At 41.8% G+C, this 18,923-nt stretch overlaps 1 protein-coding gene across 1 annotated transcript in view; it reads left to right on the top strand.

The window, feature by feature from the left end:
- ZNF804A (zinc finger protein 804A) overlaps nucleotides 1–18,923 on the top strand; it is a 144,134-nt gene that overhangs the window by 104,467 nt on the left and 20,744 nt on the right. The window contains exon 2 of the mRNA XM_009566896.2: nucleotides 9,228–9,371. Coding sequence (XP_009565191.2) covers nucleotides 9,228–9,371 — 144 coding nt within the window. The remainder of the gene's footprint in view (nucleotides 1–9,227; nucleotides 9,372–18,923) is intronic.

Raw genomic sequence — 18,923 nt, 5'->3', positions numbered from 1 at the left:
GGTGTAGAGAAATGCATGTTCTTGCAAGCAAGCGTGCTGGCACGGAGGAAGAGGAGTAACTGGAGCTAAAGGAGAAGTCTTGCTGTAGAGGAGGAGGTTCAGACTTCAACTGATGCGGACACTTAAAACTGTCTTTTATATTCCATTCCAAGTCTCTAGCACAGTGGGAACCCCTAGACACTACTCTGGAGCACAAGTCTTATGAGGACCTGCTGAGGGAACTGGGATTGTTTAGCTTGGAGATGAGGCTGATGGGAGACCTCAAAAGAGAGAATGCATTTTTTTCCCCACTCCTTTTTGTGTTTGGGTGGAGTGTTTTCCTGAGAATGGGAACACAGAGGATTGATTTTAGGAAAATAAATATTTACTGCATAATAATACTTAAGCTGGTACTTATTGATCATTAGACAACTGCAGTAGCTTGGGAGAGTAATTCCCAGTGGTTTTTGGTTTGGTTGTGGTGGTAGTTAATTAAAAGTTTAAAAGAAGTACTACATTGGTCCAGCCCTACAGGACATATTCCATTTAATAACCAATTATTATTCAATTTAATAATCAACTACTACTCCATTTAATAATGTGTGCGGGAGATGCTTCATTCTAGTGGTGCTTCATTCTCTATATCAGAATTGCCCATCATTCAGGTTTGCAGCTGGAACTGTTCCCTGTCTGTGTCCAGGAGTTCTAGGGCAGACGCAAACCTGCGTAGGAATGTTTCAGACCTGGCCCATTCGAAGGTCTCTTCTCCACGGTTGGGTATTTAAGTGTTCGTGGCACATAACTTCAAAGCACATAAAGTACGGCTTGTAATGACGGGTCCCTCGAGCTATAAAAGGATAGTGAATTTGCATGAAAAGGTTTAATGGGCTGGAAAGCCATAGTAAAATGGAATCAGTAAAAGGGTCTGTAAAGAAAAATCATGGAGCCTGCTGGGGGATTTTCAGGAGCGCTTCCTTCCGTAGGCATCTTGCACAGCTCAGCAGCACCCTGCTCTGATGGACATAGGGGCTGGGAAAGCACAGTGGGCTGAGTGAATTTAACATAGGGTTTGAGACCTCCTCAGTGTTGCAATGTAATGGTCACATTTTTCAGAAATTGGCTTATTTTTGTATTAATTTCTTTCCATTGAAATATACATATTTAAATTTATACTATTTAAATATTAACTTTTTAAATTTTAATGCCTTTAAATAACAAAGTTTCAGATTTGTTTGAAAGTAGCTAAACAGTGCACAATTTTAACCGCTCATGGAGCAGTTGTGTTCTTGAGAGCAACAAAATGGGATAGAAACATCTTAACGTCAGTTCAAAGATTTTCATATTCCTTTTTGTTTTCTTTTTCAAACTCCCTCCCATTTTAAAATACAGGAAAAAAGGTTTTGAAAACTTAGCAAAAAAAAAAAATCGCTATAGAGGATCACAATAAAAATCTTACAGGAAAAAAGTTACGACAGTCAAAGACAGCAGAGACCTGAACCCAGTAGTCAGCGAGAGCTCCCGTCCTGAAGATACACAGACTTTCAATGCCAGTTGTCCCAGGCATCAGTCACATGCTCAAAATGAAATATATTTATAAGATGAGGTCCAATTTTGTGTTTCCTCCATGCCCCGGCAAGCTTCACTGGCAATTTGTGCTGTACTGAAAAGTAACTGCATGGCAAATTACAGCAAGAGCTGTTCTGGAGCAACTGTTTAATACAAATTAGTAGCAGCTGAGCAACTGGCAAGCAGTTAACTTGAAGGGAAATAACTGAACTCCCCTTGTTCTGCCCTCTGCCCTTCCTTGGGTCCTGCAACACATTACACAGGACATGGTTCTGCCCCTTGGATTGAAGGCTGCTGGGCATGGGCTCTGATGCTCGGTTTTCCCGCTCCAGAGGGCTTTTTCAGTCCCTCTCCAAGTTCTGCAGGGTTAAAAGGCACTTCATTTAGTGTAGTGTGTCGCTGGGAGGATGAGATGGAGAAACTTGACTTTCCCGAAGAGTCTAATTACGCGAGACACTTACCTGTCGATGAAATTACATTAAGTAGCTATGAAAATCTTTAGATGTCTCCATGCCTGCTATAAGGAAATTAAGTGCCAAAAATCAACCCTGGGATGTTTTTAAATCACAATTCTGCTCTAATTAAAGTGTGTGACTGGACTATTTAAAATAGAGGAGTGAAGGAGATTAATACCAGGCTCCTTATTCCCATGCTTTTCATTAAAGAGTGATGAACGTTCAGTGCAGAAGATATTATCTGGAGTTAAACCTTCTTTCTTCTCTCCAGCAAAACCTTCTTCAATTCCACCTCGTATGGACTTCAGAAGATCAGTGGCAGAGATGGCATTGATCATTTTTTCTCGGTTACAACTAGACCTGTGCTTTCTCCTCAGTACCCTCTGCTATGTGAGCAGAGATTTGTGGCCAGCACTCTCGCCTTGTAAGTGCAGGCTCTGCCTGGAAGTAGGTTTTAAAGCACTAGAATAAATGAATGATTCCATAGATGTGCCCAACAGTTAGTTTTAATGGCAGGAAAAAAAAGCAACCAAGTGATTTTATGAGTCCCAGTTAAAAGTAACTCTACAGTGTAAGTGCGTTAAGTTAATAAGACAGACAAACCTGATAAGGAGATTAATACCAGGCTCCTTATTCCTATGCTTATCATTAAAGAGTGATGAACGTTCAGTGCAGAAGATATTATCTGGAGTTAAACCTTCTTTCTTTTCTCCAGCAAAACCTTCTTCAATTCCACCTCATATGGACTTCAGAAGATCAGTGGCAGAGATGGCGTTGAGCATTTTTCCTCCGTTACAACTAGACCTGTGCTTTCTCCTCAGTACCCTCTGCTATGTGAGCAGAGATTTGTGGCCAGCACTCTCGCCTTGTAAGTGCAGGCTCTGCCTGGAAGTAGGTTTTAAAGCACTAGAATAAATAAATAATTCCATAGATGTGCACAACAGTTAGTTTTAAAGGCAGGGAAAAAAAGCAACCAAGTGATTTTATGAATCCCAGTTAAAAGTAATTTTACAGTGTAAGTGAGTTAAGTAAGTTAATGAGACAGACAAACCTGATAACAAATTGCTGTCTCATCATAAACTTCCCTTCAGGTGTATTTGATCTTACCACTGCGGGACGCTTTGTGTGTAGCTTTGCTCTCCACTGAGTGCAGCTCTGTCCCCGTTCCCATCCGTCTCACTCCATTTAGTGCAAGGCGTGCAGCATTCAGCACTGTGCATTGGTAGGTGTGTGAGTAACAAACACTGATGGTGGCGTTAAGAAGCAAACAGCGCTAATTGGTATAAATTTTGCTATTTCCTTCTAATTTCACTGTGTTATTTATCTTAATGCTAGGGTGCTTATCTAAACGTGAAATACTGTCTGGGAGCTTATTAGGAAGCTGAGAAACCAGTTGTTTAATTATTTGCATGCCTTCAATAGTATTTTCCAGTACACGCATTGCGGAATACTGATGAGCTCTCTTGTAAGTAACAAGTGTTTTGGTTGGAATTGATTGTCTGCAGGTAATCTGGAAGAGAAAGGAAAGGTAGTTTGGGTTTTTTAGCCTCTGATATTCCATTAATGTAGGGTTTTTCTGAGGAGGGACTGTTCACAAAGGCTTGGAGTGATAGGATAAGGGGCAATGGGTATAAACTGGAGAGGGGCAGAGTTAGACTGGACATAAGGAGGAATTTCTTCACAATGAGGGTGGGGAGGCCCTGCAGCAGGTTGCCCAGAGCAGTGGTGGCTGCCCCATCCCTGGAGGGGTTCAAGGCCAGGCTGATCCAGTGGAAGGTGTCCCTGCCCATCACTGGGGGATTGGAATTGTATGTTTTTTAAGGTCCCTTCCAACCCAAACTATTCTATGATTCTGTACTGCTTCTTCCTTGCGCCTGTCCTCATCCGAGGCAGAGCAGCAGGGAACCAATGGGGTTATTGCTGGTGGAAACTCCTTTGCCTGAAAGGAGCATGTCAGAGGACAGCAAGAAATCAAGGGAATAGCACCTGAATGTTCATGGCCTGGTGAATTTTAGGTTGCTATCACATCTCACGGCTAACAAGAAAGTTTCAGGTATGGTAATCAAAAGGATCTGACAGTCTTGGTCATTGTTTTCCCAGCTAGTCTCCTTGTAGACTTGGTATTAAACTGAAACTCACTGTGCACTGTTTGGAGATGAATTTGTGAAGATCAATGAGTAATTGGATCAATGCATCTAACTGCCATTTGCTGTGGTCTCGTCACCTTGATAAGAATAAGAACCTTATAAAAAATTAGATTCGGTACTAGACTGCATTAATATTACTAATGCTTTCCGTTGTTTATTTATTACTCCAATAAGTGGTGGTGGCATCAGTGGCTGATGTAAAGACAGCTTACATGAGAAAAAATTGATATACAAAGATATTTTAACCAATTATATGCATCAAGTAATACCCAGGATGATAGCACAGGAGATGTTAGTAAATTGTGCATCCTATTCAGCAAGATCAGCTTCTTCATGCCATCTTCATAAGCCTGGTATTTATACTGGAAATTAAGGGTTCCATTGTTAGCTTTATCCATGGGTACCACAGTTAAGTGACTATGGAGAAGGGTGCTCTTCAGCTATGGTTGATTTTCCCCTGGAGTTATCTTTCTCTTTTTTTTTTTGGTAACAGCATATTTTTATGCAGATTCTTTCATATAAAGAAAGAAAATTTACAGAGCAGCCTTGCCAGATCAAGAATATTAGCTTTTTGATAATATTCAAAATACAGTTCTGGGGGGTTTTACTTATTGGGATGGAAAAAAACTGCTCTAAATGTTTAGTGTATTTTTGTGAAACAAGGTTGCCCTGGAACATCTGTCAGGTCTAACGTGGTCTAATCCAGAGGATCAGGCCAGAGCCGTCTATCCCTCTCTGGGATGGCTCTACCAGTAAATTATCCTGGAGGAGGGGTTTATCTCAGTAATACATTTTACTTCACAGGGACTGCAGGTCTGACCCTTTTAAGCCTACAGTAAATGCAGCACAGCTTACTGCAATAAAAGGAGCTCACATTTATTGTGAAGTAAGAATATTCACACTGACAATCACTGTGGAGGAGATGATGTATTATAATTCCACGCTCTCGCTTCTTTTTGCTAGCTGACCTTTCTGCAGGCGGTAGAAGCATGAGCCTCAAGTGCACTCCATAAAAATATCCACTGGATTGAGGCATCCCTTCAGCTCTCCAGAGTTATCTGTGTAAAGCGTTTCTGCAGCTTGCTTTCTTTTTCTCTCGTACAACGGGAGCAGAAAACCCAGTCCAGGTAGTTACAGGGAGCCCCTTTGCACGTAATCCAATTTATCAGACACTTGCAGTAGCATTTGCCCAAGCTGAAGGCTTTGGAGGATAGAGAATATGAATTTAGAGGAATAAAGCCAGCTGACAGATGTGATCGCTTATTAGAGATCTTTCCTATAAATTATGAGAAATAGCCACAATGAATTATAGCCGTAGGCTTTCACGTAATAAGCCTTTCAGGAAAGAAATAATGAAACAAAGTGACGCTCAGTTCTGAGTTTCATTATCAAGCTGAAGCATAATTCACAGTTCTTTGAAAACTTCCAGGGTGGTTTGGAAATCTTGATGAAATTGATCCTAAGCTTGATCATATTTAACTGTTTTAAGTGAGTTTCTTGGCTGCTACTTTGCTCCAGGAGTGTTCTTCTCCTGTAAGTTTCCAGGTCATTTCTGTCTACAGTCCATTGCCTGGTCCAGGGGATGGAAAAATCTTTACTGTCAGATTTTGGGCAGTTATCCCTCATCAAAATTGATAGAGCTCGCAAAAGCCTCCTCTTCCAAGGTAACACTTCTCACAAAATCCGTAGGAATGGCCTTGCCAGGCAGAGAACCAGCAGCTTGTGTTGTCCTGTTCCCATTCCCTCTTCATCCTTGAAATGGGCCTTTCCTCATCTCCTGGCTCCAGCCGCAATGCTGACACCATCTGGGGCATCCCACAGCTACAGGAAATCTCTCAAACACCCTCCAGTAAGGGCTTTTTTAAGAGTTTTTTTTTTGAACACATACGCGTGCAATACAACAATCCGGAGTCTTGGAAAGGGCCAACAAAGATGTTTGGAGAGGTGATTCAAATCTTTTCCTGCCAATTTAAAATAAAAGTCCTACGTCTCATTGGGCAGTCCAGGAGCTAACATGAAGAAACTACCTTTTTTCTAATATCTCATGACTGTTTGAAGTGTAATACAATGCAAAAGCTTGCAAACTTTAACACTTCTGCTACTATTGCTGTGGGAATTCTTGCTGCAGGTATTTTCCTGTTGGAGATAGGTGCTTCTTTGCCTACAATTAAGATTTGATGTTGTTGCCCATGCTTGCATCCCAAAGCTGGCATCTCAATCATGAAGTTTGTCCACAGCCATTGCTGCCACTGAAGAAATGCTTGGTTTCTGAAGTCAGGTCCGGTTTCGTAGTTGAATAGAAACATCTCCTGCCAGAAAATTTCTTATGCAGCAGCAAAAGACGTAGGTGATAAAGGAGTTCTATAAAAGTGTTGGCTTAGTGATATCGTGTTTTTTAAAAATTCATGTTAAGACCTACCACAAAAAGGAATCTGGTACAAAATAGAGAATATTAATATAGTACTGTATGGCACCCTGGTATATCGTGTTATCATGTCTTCTTTTGGAGGCTGTGATGAGAACAAGCAGGGGTGATGAGTGGCACTGACGAAAGGAATGCCTGAATCAACTCCAACTGCATCATTCAGAGGGCGATACCTGACAGGCGGTATGGTGGGGGGTGAATATAGTTACAAATGACCTAATCAGAGGGAATAAAAAATGGATGCTTATGACCTTTTCCAGTATGCAACAACTGAAACTAGGAGAACGCAGCTGTAAAGCAAAGGGAATGATCTCTAGCTGAGAGTCACTTTCCTTAGTTGTAACAGATTAAATCTGACCCAGGTTCAGGTTGACATGATCCAATACAGCCATTCATATGTTCCTAAGGTCAAATACTTTTGGTTCTTGTCATTTAAAAGGCCTGGTTCCCCTCCCCTGTGCGTGATCGAGCTCCGTTCTGTCTAATTATTTGCGTCTGATTTAGATGATGTGGTGACATTCTTTGCTTGCCTCTGCTACTGTGATGCAATATTGTGATGTAAAATTAATCCGACTCCCTAAAGAACCCAGCTGAAGGAATCCAGTAGCAGAAACGCCAAGATCAGGTTTTATTACTTTGCAGTAAAGGTCTTCATGGAGTTCCATTGTCTCCACTCCATTAGGGTGCACCAGTGTGTTGAACGTAATTGCGTTCAGGTTAGGTTCTGCTACAGAATGAGTACGTTGTTTCAAAAAGGGTGGTTAGCGTCAAGAGCAACACCAGGGAATTCCATACCTTTAGTCAAGGTGCTGCTACCGTATAGTAGTAATCTTGCAATAATTTTGCTGGAGTGTTAATCAACCAAATATTGTGAGATCTTCAAATAAAGAAAAAATATTATTTAATTCACTTCACAGATGTCATATTTCATATTTCAGAGTTCTGTTAATCCCTTCCCCCCCTTCCCCGATCAAGAGTTTTCTTTTCCTTGTTTTATAAAAGCAAAATTAGGTGGTTTGCTTTTTGGCATCCTTTTGTAGACCATGAGGATGGTTTCGGGAATGTTTCAGGCAGTGTATCTCCTTAGGATCTCTATATGCTGTTTTCCTGAACATCAGTCGCTTGGTAATTATTGAAATGGTTCCAAACCAAGAATTTCTTACTATTCAATACCAAGAACTAAGTGCAGAAATCTAGGTTTCCATAAATGTGTTTCAAAGTGTAAAATACTGCTGTTTCTTGAACTGAAATGCTAAGACACTTTGGTTTTAAATGGAACAGATACTATGAAACGTCGTTTTAGAAATGTGTTGGGAATCTGTGACTCCCTGACCTGTCAACCAGTATTTGAAGCACTGTTCTGAAGTGACTTTTGCAATTCTTTTAATGGAAAAAATGTTGTTGAGAGAGTTCCTCGGTTTGGGTATGAATTAATGGTGTTTGCTAGCAGCCCAGTCACATTGGATTATATTTAAAGTACTATTTAAAATAAGTACTTTGTGGATGTGATTCTGATTGTATGACTATTATTCCTTTTTTTTTTTTTTTCTTGTCATGGAAACATAATGCGGTAAACAAGTTTTCCATTTTAAACTCAAAATATGTATTGGAAGTGCAGGAGTCCTAAGCTGTGAAAACTGCTAGCAAATAGGGATTCTTTTTTTTCCCAGAATTAACTCAGTTTTGCATGTTTTGATTATGAGATCATATTTTATCTTAATGTAACCGAACAAGGAAGAAGATGGAAACAAGGGAGATTCAGGGTTCGTTCCAAAGAGCTCACAGTGATGGGATTTTGTGAAACAAATCACAGGGTGTATTCTCTAACAATATTTGCCATGTTTGGGATTTCAGGGTGGGGTTCTACCCCGGACAGACTGCCCAAAAGCAGGTGTTGTTGCACTGAGGTTCTACATGTTCAGTGTTCGACTGGTATTAGGCTAATTGGAGATGACAGACCATTTCCACGCTCTTTCCGAACAGGCCATGTTATCATCAATGTATTTAGGAAATTATTAAATATTACTGATATATAATTTGCTCATAAATGATAAGCAAGGTTGTTTGTAATGCTGTTGCTACTGTATGGTAAGTGGAGGTGTGTGTAAGTCCTCCTAATACTGGATGAGAAATAGGAAACTACTCATTATATCTCAGCTATGGAAGTGTTCCTCATGTTTTCATGTGTATGCGCGTTCAAGAAAGACCCAGCAGGGTTTCCTTAATTTTGCTTTTTTTTGCAGTGCATGTACTTTCTTGTAAAAGCGTGATAACTAAATCATTGCAGTTTGTATCTTTATGCTGATCCTGCTTGGGTCTATTACCGAGAACGTCTTTAGAGCAGCTGTCTTGGATCAAAAATAACTTGAAAATAGCCTTCAGCATGATAAATATTTGTATTGGGACAGAACCTGGGACGATCTTTCTCGCCTCTGACAGAGCCCCAAAGAGGGGCTGGCAACTGTATAGCAAGTTGAAGTGTGCAAATCTCCAGCCTTGCAGCAATACAGTCAATATGTGGGGTGTAACAAATACTTGAAGGCTTTTAGTTGCGGAGGTGTGTAAATGTTTACAAATACGATTATCTGCAGAGCAAAAAATCCATTCGCAACATCAAAGGCAAAACTAAAATTACTTTTTCCCGCCCCCCTCCAGGATTATGCTGAAAAGAAAAACACGATAGCAAAAGCTCTGGAAGATCTTAAAGCCAACTTCTACTGCGGACTCTGTGACAAGCAGTACTATAAACACCAGGAGTTTGACAATCACATTAACTCTTACGATCATGCTCACAAACAGGTAAGAGGAATCTGCTCACTACTTCAACTGAGTTCCAGGTAAAACAGAGAAATAAAATGTCCTTCAGATGGGCTTGAAAATCACGGTTGCATTGTGCCCAAATTTCAGGTTCTGGGAAGCAAAATGCAGTGTTTTCTTAGAAAGAAATCTTAATATGAAGGTTCTACAGTCAAAGATTTTCAAGGCCAGGTTGGATGGGGCTTTGAGCAACCTGATCCAGTGGGAGGTGTCCCTGCCCATGGCAGGGGGGGTTGGAACTGGATGGGCTTTGATGTCCCTTCCAACCCAAACCATTCCATGATTCTATGAAATTCTGAGACAGAAAGGGAAATCTGAACAGTTAAATTGTGGAGAGAGACAGGCAATAATGAAAAATACATTTAGCAGTGCAAATGTACAATTCTTTTATCATCAGTCCAATTTTGCATATAAACAGATACTGTGATATACCTAAGAGATGGCTTAGTGGGAAGCATTTGTTGCAGCAGATGTGGACAGGAGTCTTGGCATACTCTTTGGGAAACTCCTTTTAGTGCAGGCGCAGTTCTGAAACGGTTTTACTGAAACGCATTGAATGGAAGAAGGCTGTGGTAATGAAAAGTCTGTGGCTGAGCTCACAATAAGATATGCATCAGCTTTAAAACGATGTTTTTATTTTTACCACCACATTTTATCACTGCACCTCCAAGCTGTGTGTCCTGTTTTGGTAACAGAAGCGCAGGGCTTCCTCACAAGTGAAGTGATGCATCCCAGCACAAGAGCCTGCTCTTCAGAGGGGTCAGGAGTGTGTATTCAGAGGAAAAGACAATGAATCCTGACTGCACTGAAGAGCTGTGCAATGATAATGTAAAGATATGTAATAACCATACAGGAAATTTCTACTTAGACCACTTAGCTGGTAATTATTCAGTATAGGGGTTTTTATCTGGTGAAATCATATGGTTGTGGATCTGGATTGATTGCTTTTCATCCTAATTGAATCTCCCTATGTCCTGTAATTCTGCTCAGGGTGAACGTGGATGAGTTGCCACACATGTTTTATATCTGTATTATGCCAACCAATGATTTGCTTTCCTTTCCTTCAGTGCTCCTCCCTGAAACACTTCCTCTCTCTTACTGGTATTTTTATGTAGCCCATAATAAATGCTGTCAGCTTGAGGGTTTGGTTTGGTTTTGAGCCCATGGGGAGATATGGACCACAGCAGCAACAGCAGCCTAGGAGAAGCTGGAGGAGGAAATAGATTAGATAAGAAATTAGCGTGTACCTTCATTGCATGCTATAGCTATTTTTTAGGAGTCGCAAATCTTTTTAGCCTGAAATGATCCATCAGGTGGTATATCACACAGCATCTCTTTGATGGAAGGCAGGAAAAAAGAAGTGATGGGCAGATCCTTCCCCACTTGAGCTCTTTTAAGATTTTTATTTATTAACTGATTAAAATAACAAGAACCTGAGGGCTGCAGTGTTCACTACTTTATTCAGTATTGATGAAAAGTTGATTTTGATGCTGAGGTCAGATGCGAGACTCAACAAGGACTGGTTTCCAGTGGTTCACATGGTTGTTCTTGTTTTCTGGTGGCTTTAGACGGGAGATGATGGGCACTGCACCAGCATCTGCCCGAGCACGCCGGGTCGTCTCACTGTCTTTTCTGTAGGGGGCCTGTGTGCCTGTGCTTGCATGTGGTATTGTTTGACCCGTAAGACCTCCACAACCCTGACTCCGTGTCAGAAAATCAGGCAAAAGTTTCTTCTTTTCCAGTAGGAAAATTTGTATGGATGCTTGTTTAGGCAAAGTGACAGTTTCCTGTAATATTTCTGGCAAATAAGACTGTTGATTCCTGAGATTAAAGCATTAGGTCAAGTTTAACCTTGCTGGAGTCCTTTATATGTGGTTTCTTCTGATGTTACAGAGAAAAACTATTCCCCTTCCCATATTTTGGGTGAAAAAGAGGGCAGGCAGCATACGCTGTGGTGCAGGTTTACTCAGATCTGCTCAGGTTTCAAGGCACCTGATACCACTGTGCATTTTTGAGTAATTATGCTAAGTGTCCTAGAGCCAGTTGTTGGTGCTGCTGTGGAATGCTCTGATTTTGTCTCGAACTTAAAACCTGCGGTAGGAAAATAGAGGTTTTCCAGCATTTCAGTAGCAGGGAAAGGAACAGACAATCTGCATTTGGATTTTGCTTCATATTTTTTTCTCCTTCTCCCTTTGATCACACGTTTCTACTAATAATGGACGGGGAAGAGGAAGCGCTTGATAGGGGTAGCTTCCCATGATCCAGGAGCAGTTGTGAGCACGTGCAGCCAGTTTGGTTTCTGTGATCCCAGCACCTGACAGAGGTTTCTATATGATCAAATGCATGAAACTTCTGCCTAAACCCAAGGTCATCACAGCTGCTCTGAAAAGCCAGATTTAATCCTGAGTACTCTGTTATCACACCATCTTAGCCATGGGATGGTTTATTAGAGAATGTGTTCTTAACAGCTCCTGTACCTCAGTTCTATTGTAGAACATTTTCTTGTTTCTTTGCATCAATTCAAAGGTTGGTAGCGCAGAAAACTGATAGGATTTGAAACAGAAGGTTTTATAATTACATGGTTTTCTTCCTTGGGGGGAGGCTGTACTGCCAGAACTTGGTTATGGGTTGATTTATTGCGTTCTATCACTTCTGAACATCCGCTTTGAGATGGTCTTTCTGACTAGTTCAGAGAGCAAGGGTAGGAATAGGGCAAACCTAATTGTATTTCCTAGAACCTGACAGAGTTCAGACCAGTGTCTCAAGATCTCCACTCCCTCTGTCAGTGTTTTGTTGTTCTCGGCTCTGACAGTTTGGAGAGCAATATTTGCAGCCTTTATGAAATACTCCTGGAAAAGCAACTTGCAAGCAATCAGTGGTAGTGGAGAAAAATGATCTCTCCTGTTTGCTTTGAAAGCCCAGAGGAAAAAAAAAAAAAAAGAAAAACAGCCCCGAAATATAATGCATCTGTCCTTAAAACCAAAACCATTCTGAGCTTAGTGCAGGGAGAAATGTAACTAAGGCAGAACTGCTGTTATTTAATATAGTGATGGGAGAATTGCTATTTTGTAGTAATGGTCGAAAATCATGAATGCAGCTTTTGAGTCCCATGCCAGGGCTTTAAAAACATCTGTGTGATTCTGTGCATCTCTTAAGTATTTGGAAGTGCATGAGGAGTTCTCTGAAGTGCTCTACTCATGCAGGGTGAAAAAATCCTGCCTGTGTTCCTCAAAACGCCAGGATTTTGATAAACGTGGCTGAGCATTAAGTCTAAGGCTCTGACTGACCTTCATTTTGGAGCCGCTCAGAGTTGCTTTGTCTTGGTGAAGGAGGCTGGATCACACAGCTAGGTCCCCTCCATCAGTCATTCCTCAAGAGATTTTTGTTGCTAAGAACAAAGTGGTTTTATTCCTATATCTGAAAGTCTTCCTCTCCAACTTTTGATTAATCGCCTAATATCACGGCAGCGCACCCAAGCTTGGTGCTGTTTCCTCTCCCAGGAGAGCTTTTCCAAATACCAAACAACAACAAAAAGCTGTGATGAAAACTAAAATAAATAGCCCTTATGTGTTTGCACCTAGATATGCAAATACAGTCAATTAAGTAAATTATAAGTAGGAAATTTTCCCCATGGAATCCAAGGTCATTTCTCAAACTGTGATTCCCTGGATGAAAATGATGTCCCTGCTCTAAAAATGTATTTAAAATTGCATGGAAGTACTAAAACACAAATTATGCAGGAAGGCTGAATTAGTAGGTGTCGTCATTCCTTATTCAGACACAGATTTCTCCTGGCTAGATTTTTCTCCTCTTTTACATGTCTGTCATCTTTGCGGATCTGTTAGGAGATCAATGCCAGACAGGTTAGGAAATATCAATCTGTATCTAACCAGAATCCAAAACTTTGAACATCTTTGTGTTTGAGTAAATATTTCATGGAATGTGGGTGAAGAAAAAGAAATTTGGAAAAGGGGGAGGGAGTGATTAGGCATAACAATAATCATAAACCCATAATTGCACTAAAGATGTGCCTCCTGTGAGGTGTGGGGCATATTAAGGTGTAAAGAGCAGGATGGTACGTTTCGGGATGCCGGGATGCAAAGATAATTTGATGTTACCTTTGTTTGACTCTGCAATTTAAAAAGAAAGCAGTATCATTACAGTTTTGGGTTTTTTTTTTTCATAAAAACTCTCGCTGTATTCTCTCTTAAAAGCATTAAGCTGCTGTCCCTTCTGCTGGGTTGGTGCCTGTGGAGAATGCAGCGGAGCATCTGCTGGTCGCAAGAAGGGCAGCTCAGGGCACTGCTGTGGATCTGGTCACAGGCCATCGCGGCTCCTGGCAGAGCCAAAGGGTTTAGATCAGTTTGGAGGGAAATGCAACACATACATGCAAAATGAAATGAAATGGCTGTTTACGGGGAGCAAACAGTATTTTATGTTGTTTTTTTCAGACCTGCTTTTGGCAGGTTGGTTCCCACTGGAGCTGTTTGAGTCAGACGAAGACAGAGATAGCAGGTTGTATACCATCTTGGCAATATAGAAATAATGATTCTCAAGCAAACCCTGTTGTCTTCTAGAGCAGTATGTCAATAAAGAGCCCCTTTCTAGTGCAGAATATAACCTGAAAAGCTTCAAAAGTGTTCTGAAGATTTGCTTCATAAGCAAAACAAACATGATATATAGTGGGTCAGAGTTTGGGCAGGTTCACCAATAAGGGATTTTGTAAAATAAAGACTATTAAAACTCCTGTTTCTCGAGTTTTAGGTGTAGCTTTTCCTGTGGATGAGCTGGAGCTGGTTCTTTGATAGACTAATGGTGAAGGGGATCACAAGGAGTGATGCAGAGCATTGCAGCGCTCATTTCATGCCGTGTGTCCAGCTTCACCAGGCTCTGGTTGATGGGATGTGCCTGGGAGGGGAGGCTGGAGGCAGAGCTCAAGGCCAGCTTCTCTCATCCTCTTCCACCACTCATCAGAGCTGCTATAGCTTCAGGCTGCCTGGCCTTTTGCTGGACCTTGCTGTGCACTGATCCCGGACAGGAGGGATGTTTGAGATGACAATATCGACAAGAAGGCCATGGTGAGAATGTATGGCTCTGAAAATCCGTGAGAGTGATAAAACAATCTACTTCTTCAAGCACCGCCTCGCCTGGTCTTGGATCAGAAGAGTGCCCATGTGGATGTCCCTGTGCCAAACCCACAGTGTTTTTTGTGCTGGAAAGGGCAGCTGTATTTCTGCAGGGGAAGGCAGCGGGAAGGCACTGCCAGTGGGGAAGCATGCTGTTGGACGGAGCACGGCGGTCACAGGGATGCACCTGCAGCATCATTTTTGCCATTCATTGGAAGTGAAGATAATTCTTTGCAATGCTTTTCAGTATTTTTCTTCTTATTTGCATTTTTTTCTGTTTTGTATCTAAGTGACATCACTTATAATATTGGATAGGATCCCTGCAGCTGAATTTTCCGGAATGGAGAAATTTTATATTCCTTCCTGTGCTCCAGCTTGTGTCTCATATTAGAAGAGAGCAGCATCCTGGTGTGTCCTCATGGGCAGGCAGTCTTAACTTTCCTGAATGTTAAGCAAGCATAGCGAGAATTTAAACATTTTTCTTTGAATTGATCTTGTGTAGCCCTTTTTCACTGTTATTATTGCTTTCACAGACTGTAACTTTGCGTCTCTTCCCTCTTCTGCTCAGGGAGATGGATTAGTAGTGGACAGGTATGGTTGGACTCAATGATCTCAAAGATCTTTTCCAACCAAACAATTCTATGATTCTGTGATTCAGTTCTGTGGTTCTTTTTCCCCTCAGAAAAAGCATAGTAATCATTCTAACCTTTTTAAATATTAAGGGAACACCAACAAATGTGTTCATATTCATATGTATGTTTGTAACACACCTACAGCCATGAAATGATCCCCTCCTCTTCCGTACTCTTGATGCTCTATTTCTGTATTTCATTTTTTCCCCCATGGATATTGCATTATTTAGTGGTCTTTTGTGGATAGATTGGGGTTTGTGTGTTTGTTGTTTAGTAAAAGCTTCTTTTTAAGTTTTAAGCAATTACCCTGATAGTAATGCCAATAAGGGTCATCACCAGGCCTGTTAATTATAGCTCAGCACTGCTGGTAGCATTGGAGTAGAGTTTGTAACAGCCACTGTGCTTCCTCTCACAAGTCCTTTCAAAAACCAATAAAGCGGTTCCTATTACTCTGAGAAGAAAAGCAGAATTGCCAACATGACAGGACCACACTGGGCCATAAATGAGAAGGGAAACAGGAATAGGAGGATCTCTGCCCCTTTGCACTGTAAGGCCATGCCCAGAGCAAATCCCAGAGAGAAATTTCTGATGGACGCCCGTTCCTGGATGGTGGGCTGCCAAGGGTCCCCCCAGTGGAGACGTCCGGGGCTGGCAGCGTTGGCCAACGTCTCCAGAATGCCAACAGAATGAAGTTCAAGGAGGTTGTTCATAGGACCTGGCAGGCTTCGGAGGAAGAAGAAATACAGTCTCGGTGCATTAGGGCACAAAGCCACTTGGAAAGTGTTTTTCTGCTCTGTTAGTTGGAAGGGGCTGCCTGGGGAAGTGGTGGAGTGTCTTCTTCCCTGGAGGGGTTCAAAACTTGTGCAGATGTGGCACTTGGGACATGGTTTAGCAGGCACGGTGGAGTTCGGCTGGTGGTTGGACTGAATGAGCTGAGAGGGCTTTTCCACCCTAAGTGATTGATTTTGTGATTAGTAACGTGTCTGCACCGGAAGGCTGCAAGTGACAGTCCATCTTCTGCTTTACAGACTATATTTTTATATTAAGCAGTTAAGTTCTGTTACTTACGAATATCTCAGTATATTTAGGGAGAAACTTCCCACACTGTTTCCTGAATGAAAGAAAAAAAAATAGCTATTTCCCTTGCAGTTTTATTTTACCTATAAAATTGAATCCCAAAAATTGACTGTTTGGTATCAGTGTAACAGAGTACTTGGGGACTCTTCAGCTCAAAACTTGTACTGGTGGGTGAGGTGAGGATATTCTTGAGTAAAACATCAGTACTGCAAAATCCAATTTTGTTGCTAACTAATGTTCTGTTTCCTCATTACCAACAAAGACATATCACCATGTTCCTGCCTTAGTAATTATAACAGAAAAGATGCTGCATAGCATTTTCTGGTTTGCATGTTTGGCAAATTCTGTTCTGTAATAATGTTTGATTAACTAATTGACTTATTTTGTCTGATGAGGTGTTTTTAGAACAAACATCATTACAGTGGAGAAGTCTATACCCGATCTGTCCCACTGACAGCCTGCAAACAGAACATTAACCCCACGCACTGACGCTTCTGGTTCCCCCGGGAGCAGCAGCCTTACCCCACTGCAACCCTTCCTAACTTTAAGAACTTGGTGTTTATCTTCAGTCCTTTAATTTTTTTTCTGTTTTGAATTATTGCAGCCTTCTCCTTTCTGTCCTTTTGAAACTCCAGATTGGTCTGATAACCTGATAAATAATTACGGCTATATTTTCATGCAAAAAAGGTACAAGTTTAATTCAACCACCTGCTGCTCATTTATTATTAATTGCCAGATCTAGATTGAGCAAGGCACTTTGAGGGAGATGGGACAGGATGACCACACTGGGGACGGGACAGGAAAATACAGCACCAATGCCAAGAGGAAGAGAGGAATAATGGACAAGAGGAAACCTGGTTTCCTGCTGCCGCCTCTCCTGTCTTCTCTCTCTTTGCAGTCCTCATCCTCTGCCCCAGCAGATTTTTCTTCTGTGCTATCTCAAGACTCATTTCTCGCTTAATGAATCTTACCTTTTTCCTGGCTTTGAATGTGACTACAACACATGCTAGGGATGTGGCTTACTTAATTTTCTTCCATCATTTTTGCCCATAGTTCCATGATTTGCACTTCTATGGCATACCCCAACTGGTGTATTTTCTTGGTGCCAGCCCACTATGTAAGGTTGGTTAAAAGTTATGTGTTGTATAAAAAGAAATATATTAAAAAATACCATCTAAGATAAATTGTTATAGTCCACCTGTGAGTGTTGTATTCTCACTGAATAAGAACATCTTTGACTCTTCATGTGTCTCGTCTCCTTTGCCCACAAAGGCTGTAATCTCCTCCCTGAGCACTTGGTGTTTGCTTTGCACAGTGGAAGCTCCAGGCTGAGTTACCCCTCAGTGACCGACCCTGCCACCATCTTACAGCCAGACCCAATATAACCAAGTTCGAAGTGCAAAGAAGCTTTTGGAGGGATAGGCGAATTCAGTGGGGGATTAACAGCTAAAAAAAGTACTCTGCAGGGAATATTTACAAGGAGATTTTTGTGTTCAGATACTTAGAAGTAGGTCAGGCCTGAAGCAGATGTCCATCCACCCCATGCCAAAATTCCTGCAAGTCATGCCCAAGCCTATTTTAGGATCCTTTTTGGTTTTTTCTTAACTCAAAATAAAATCAGGGCGAGGAGGAGTGGCTGTGCAAGCAAAGCTCTCCGAACGGCTGAACAGTAGGATTGGCAATGGTGAGAGCTGGGCGGCCTTAGCATGGTAGGTATTGAATAACCACTCTTGTGATGATGAGGGGGGGGGGGGTTACTTTACTTAAATAACGGTAGATAATGTCTTAAATGGTAGCTACTTTTTTCCAAATGACCCTGTGGGTGGTGGGTTTCCTTTTCAAGTTTGAGTATCTTGTTTTGGCTCCGCACACCTGCCTGGCTCTGACAAAGGGGAGCTGGAAGAGCTAGTGTGATTCATCTCTCTGCTTTGATTCACAGCAAGATCAACAAGGCAAAAATAATGTCGTATCATTTTCCTTAAGGAACAGTGAGGAGAAAAGATTACTTATTATAAAGTGCTGGGTTTGGAAGCTTTTTATTCCCTTGAAGGGCATTTAAGATAAAATTCAAGGTTTGTGCCCCCATTTGAATGCAGCTTCTCTACCTGCTCATCGTACAACGGAGATTCACCACTACAAAGGGGCTTCTGCGGATATGCACGGGAAGGTCTGACTCCTTTGTAAGTCCCTCGAGTTACCCTCTGCATTGGAGACATTTGATCTGTAATCCAATGTGAAGTAGGCAACTGAGAGTAACAGGGCTCAAGCAGCGTATGTATCTTTTCTTGGTGCTCTGCAGAGGGCGAGTGATTCTGCAGGTGAAGCCAGCTCAGTTGTGATTTGTTCTGTTTTCTCTTGGAGTGGAAGGAATGTGGTTTTGAGCTTGGTTATCTCTTGGGGTTAGCCTCATCCAAAAAAGTTAATGGTTCTGTGTGCTATGCAGGGTCTGAATTAAATAGGGAAATGGGATGAGGGAAACGAGGGCAGACGGTGAGGTCAGGGAGGGAGCGATACCCTGCCTGCCCTTGTGTTTGTTGAGAGGAGGGCTCGTCTGCCCGCAGGGAGTGGCTGCCGGCATGCAGGAGTCTGCTGGGCTCTCTGCAGTGACCTGAATAGGTGCCTTTCACTGCCTGGCAGGGATTGGATGTAGCTGGAGGATGTGGAGTGGGATGGTGGGCTCTCCAGAGCGCTTCAAGCAC

This window comes from Cuculus canorus, chromosome 6 (assembly GCF_017976375.1).
Source record: "Cuculus canorus isolate bCucCan1 chromosome 6, bCucCan1.pri, whole genome shotgun sequence".
In the NCBI taxonomy this organism is placed as follows: domain Eukaryota; kingdom Metazoa; phylum Chordata; class Aves; order Cuculiformes; family Cuculidae; genus Cuculus; species Cuculus canorus.
This window is presented reverse-complemented; position numbering and strand designations above follow the sequence as displayed.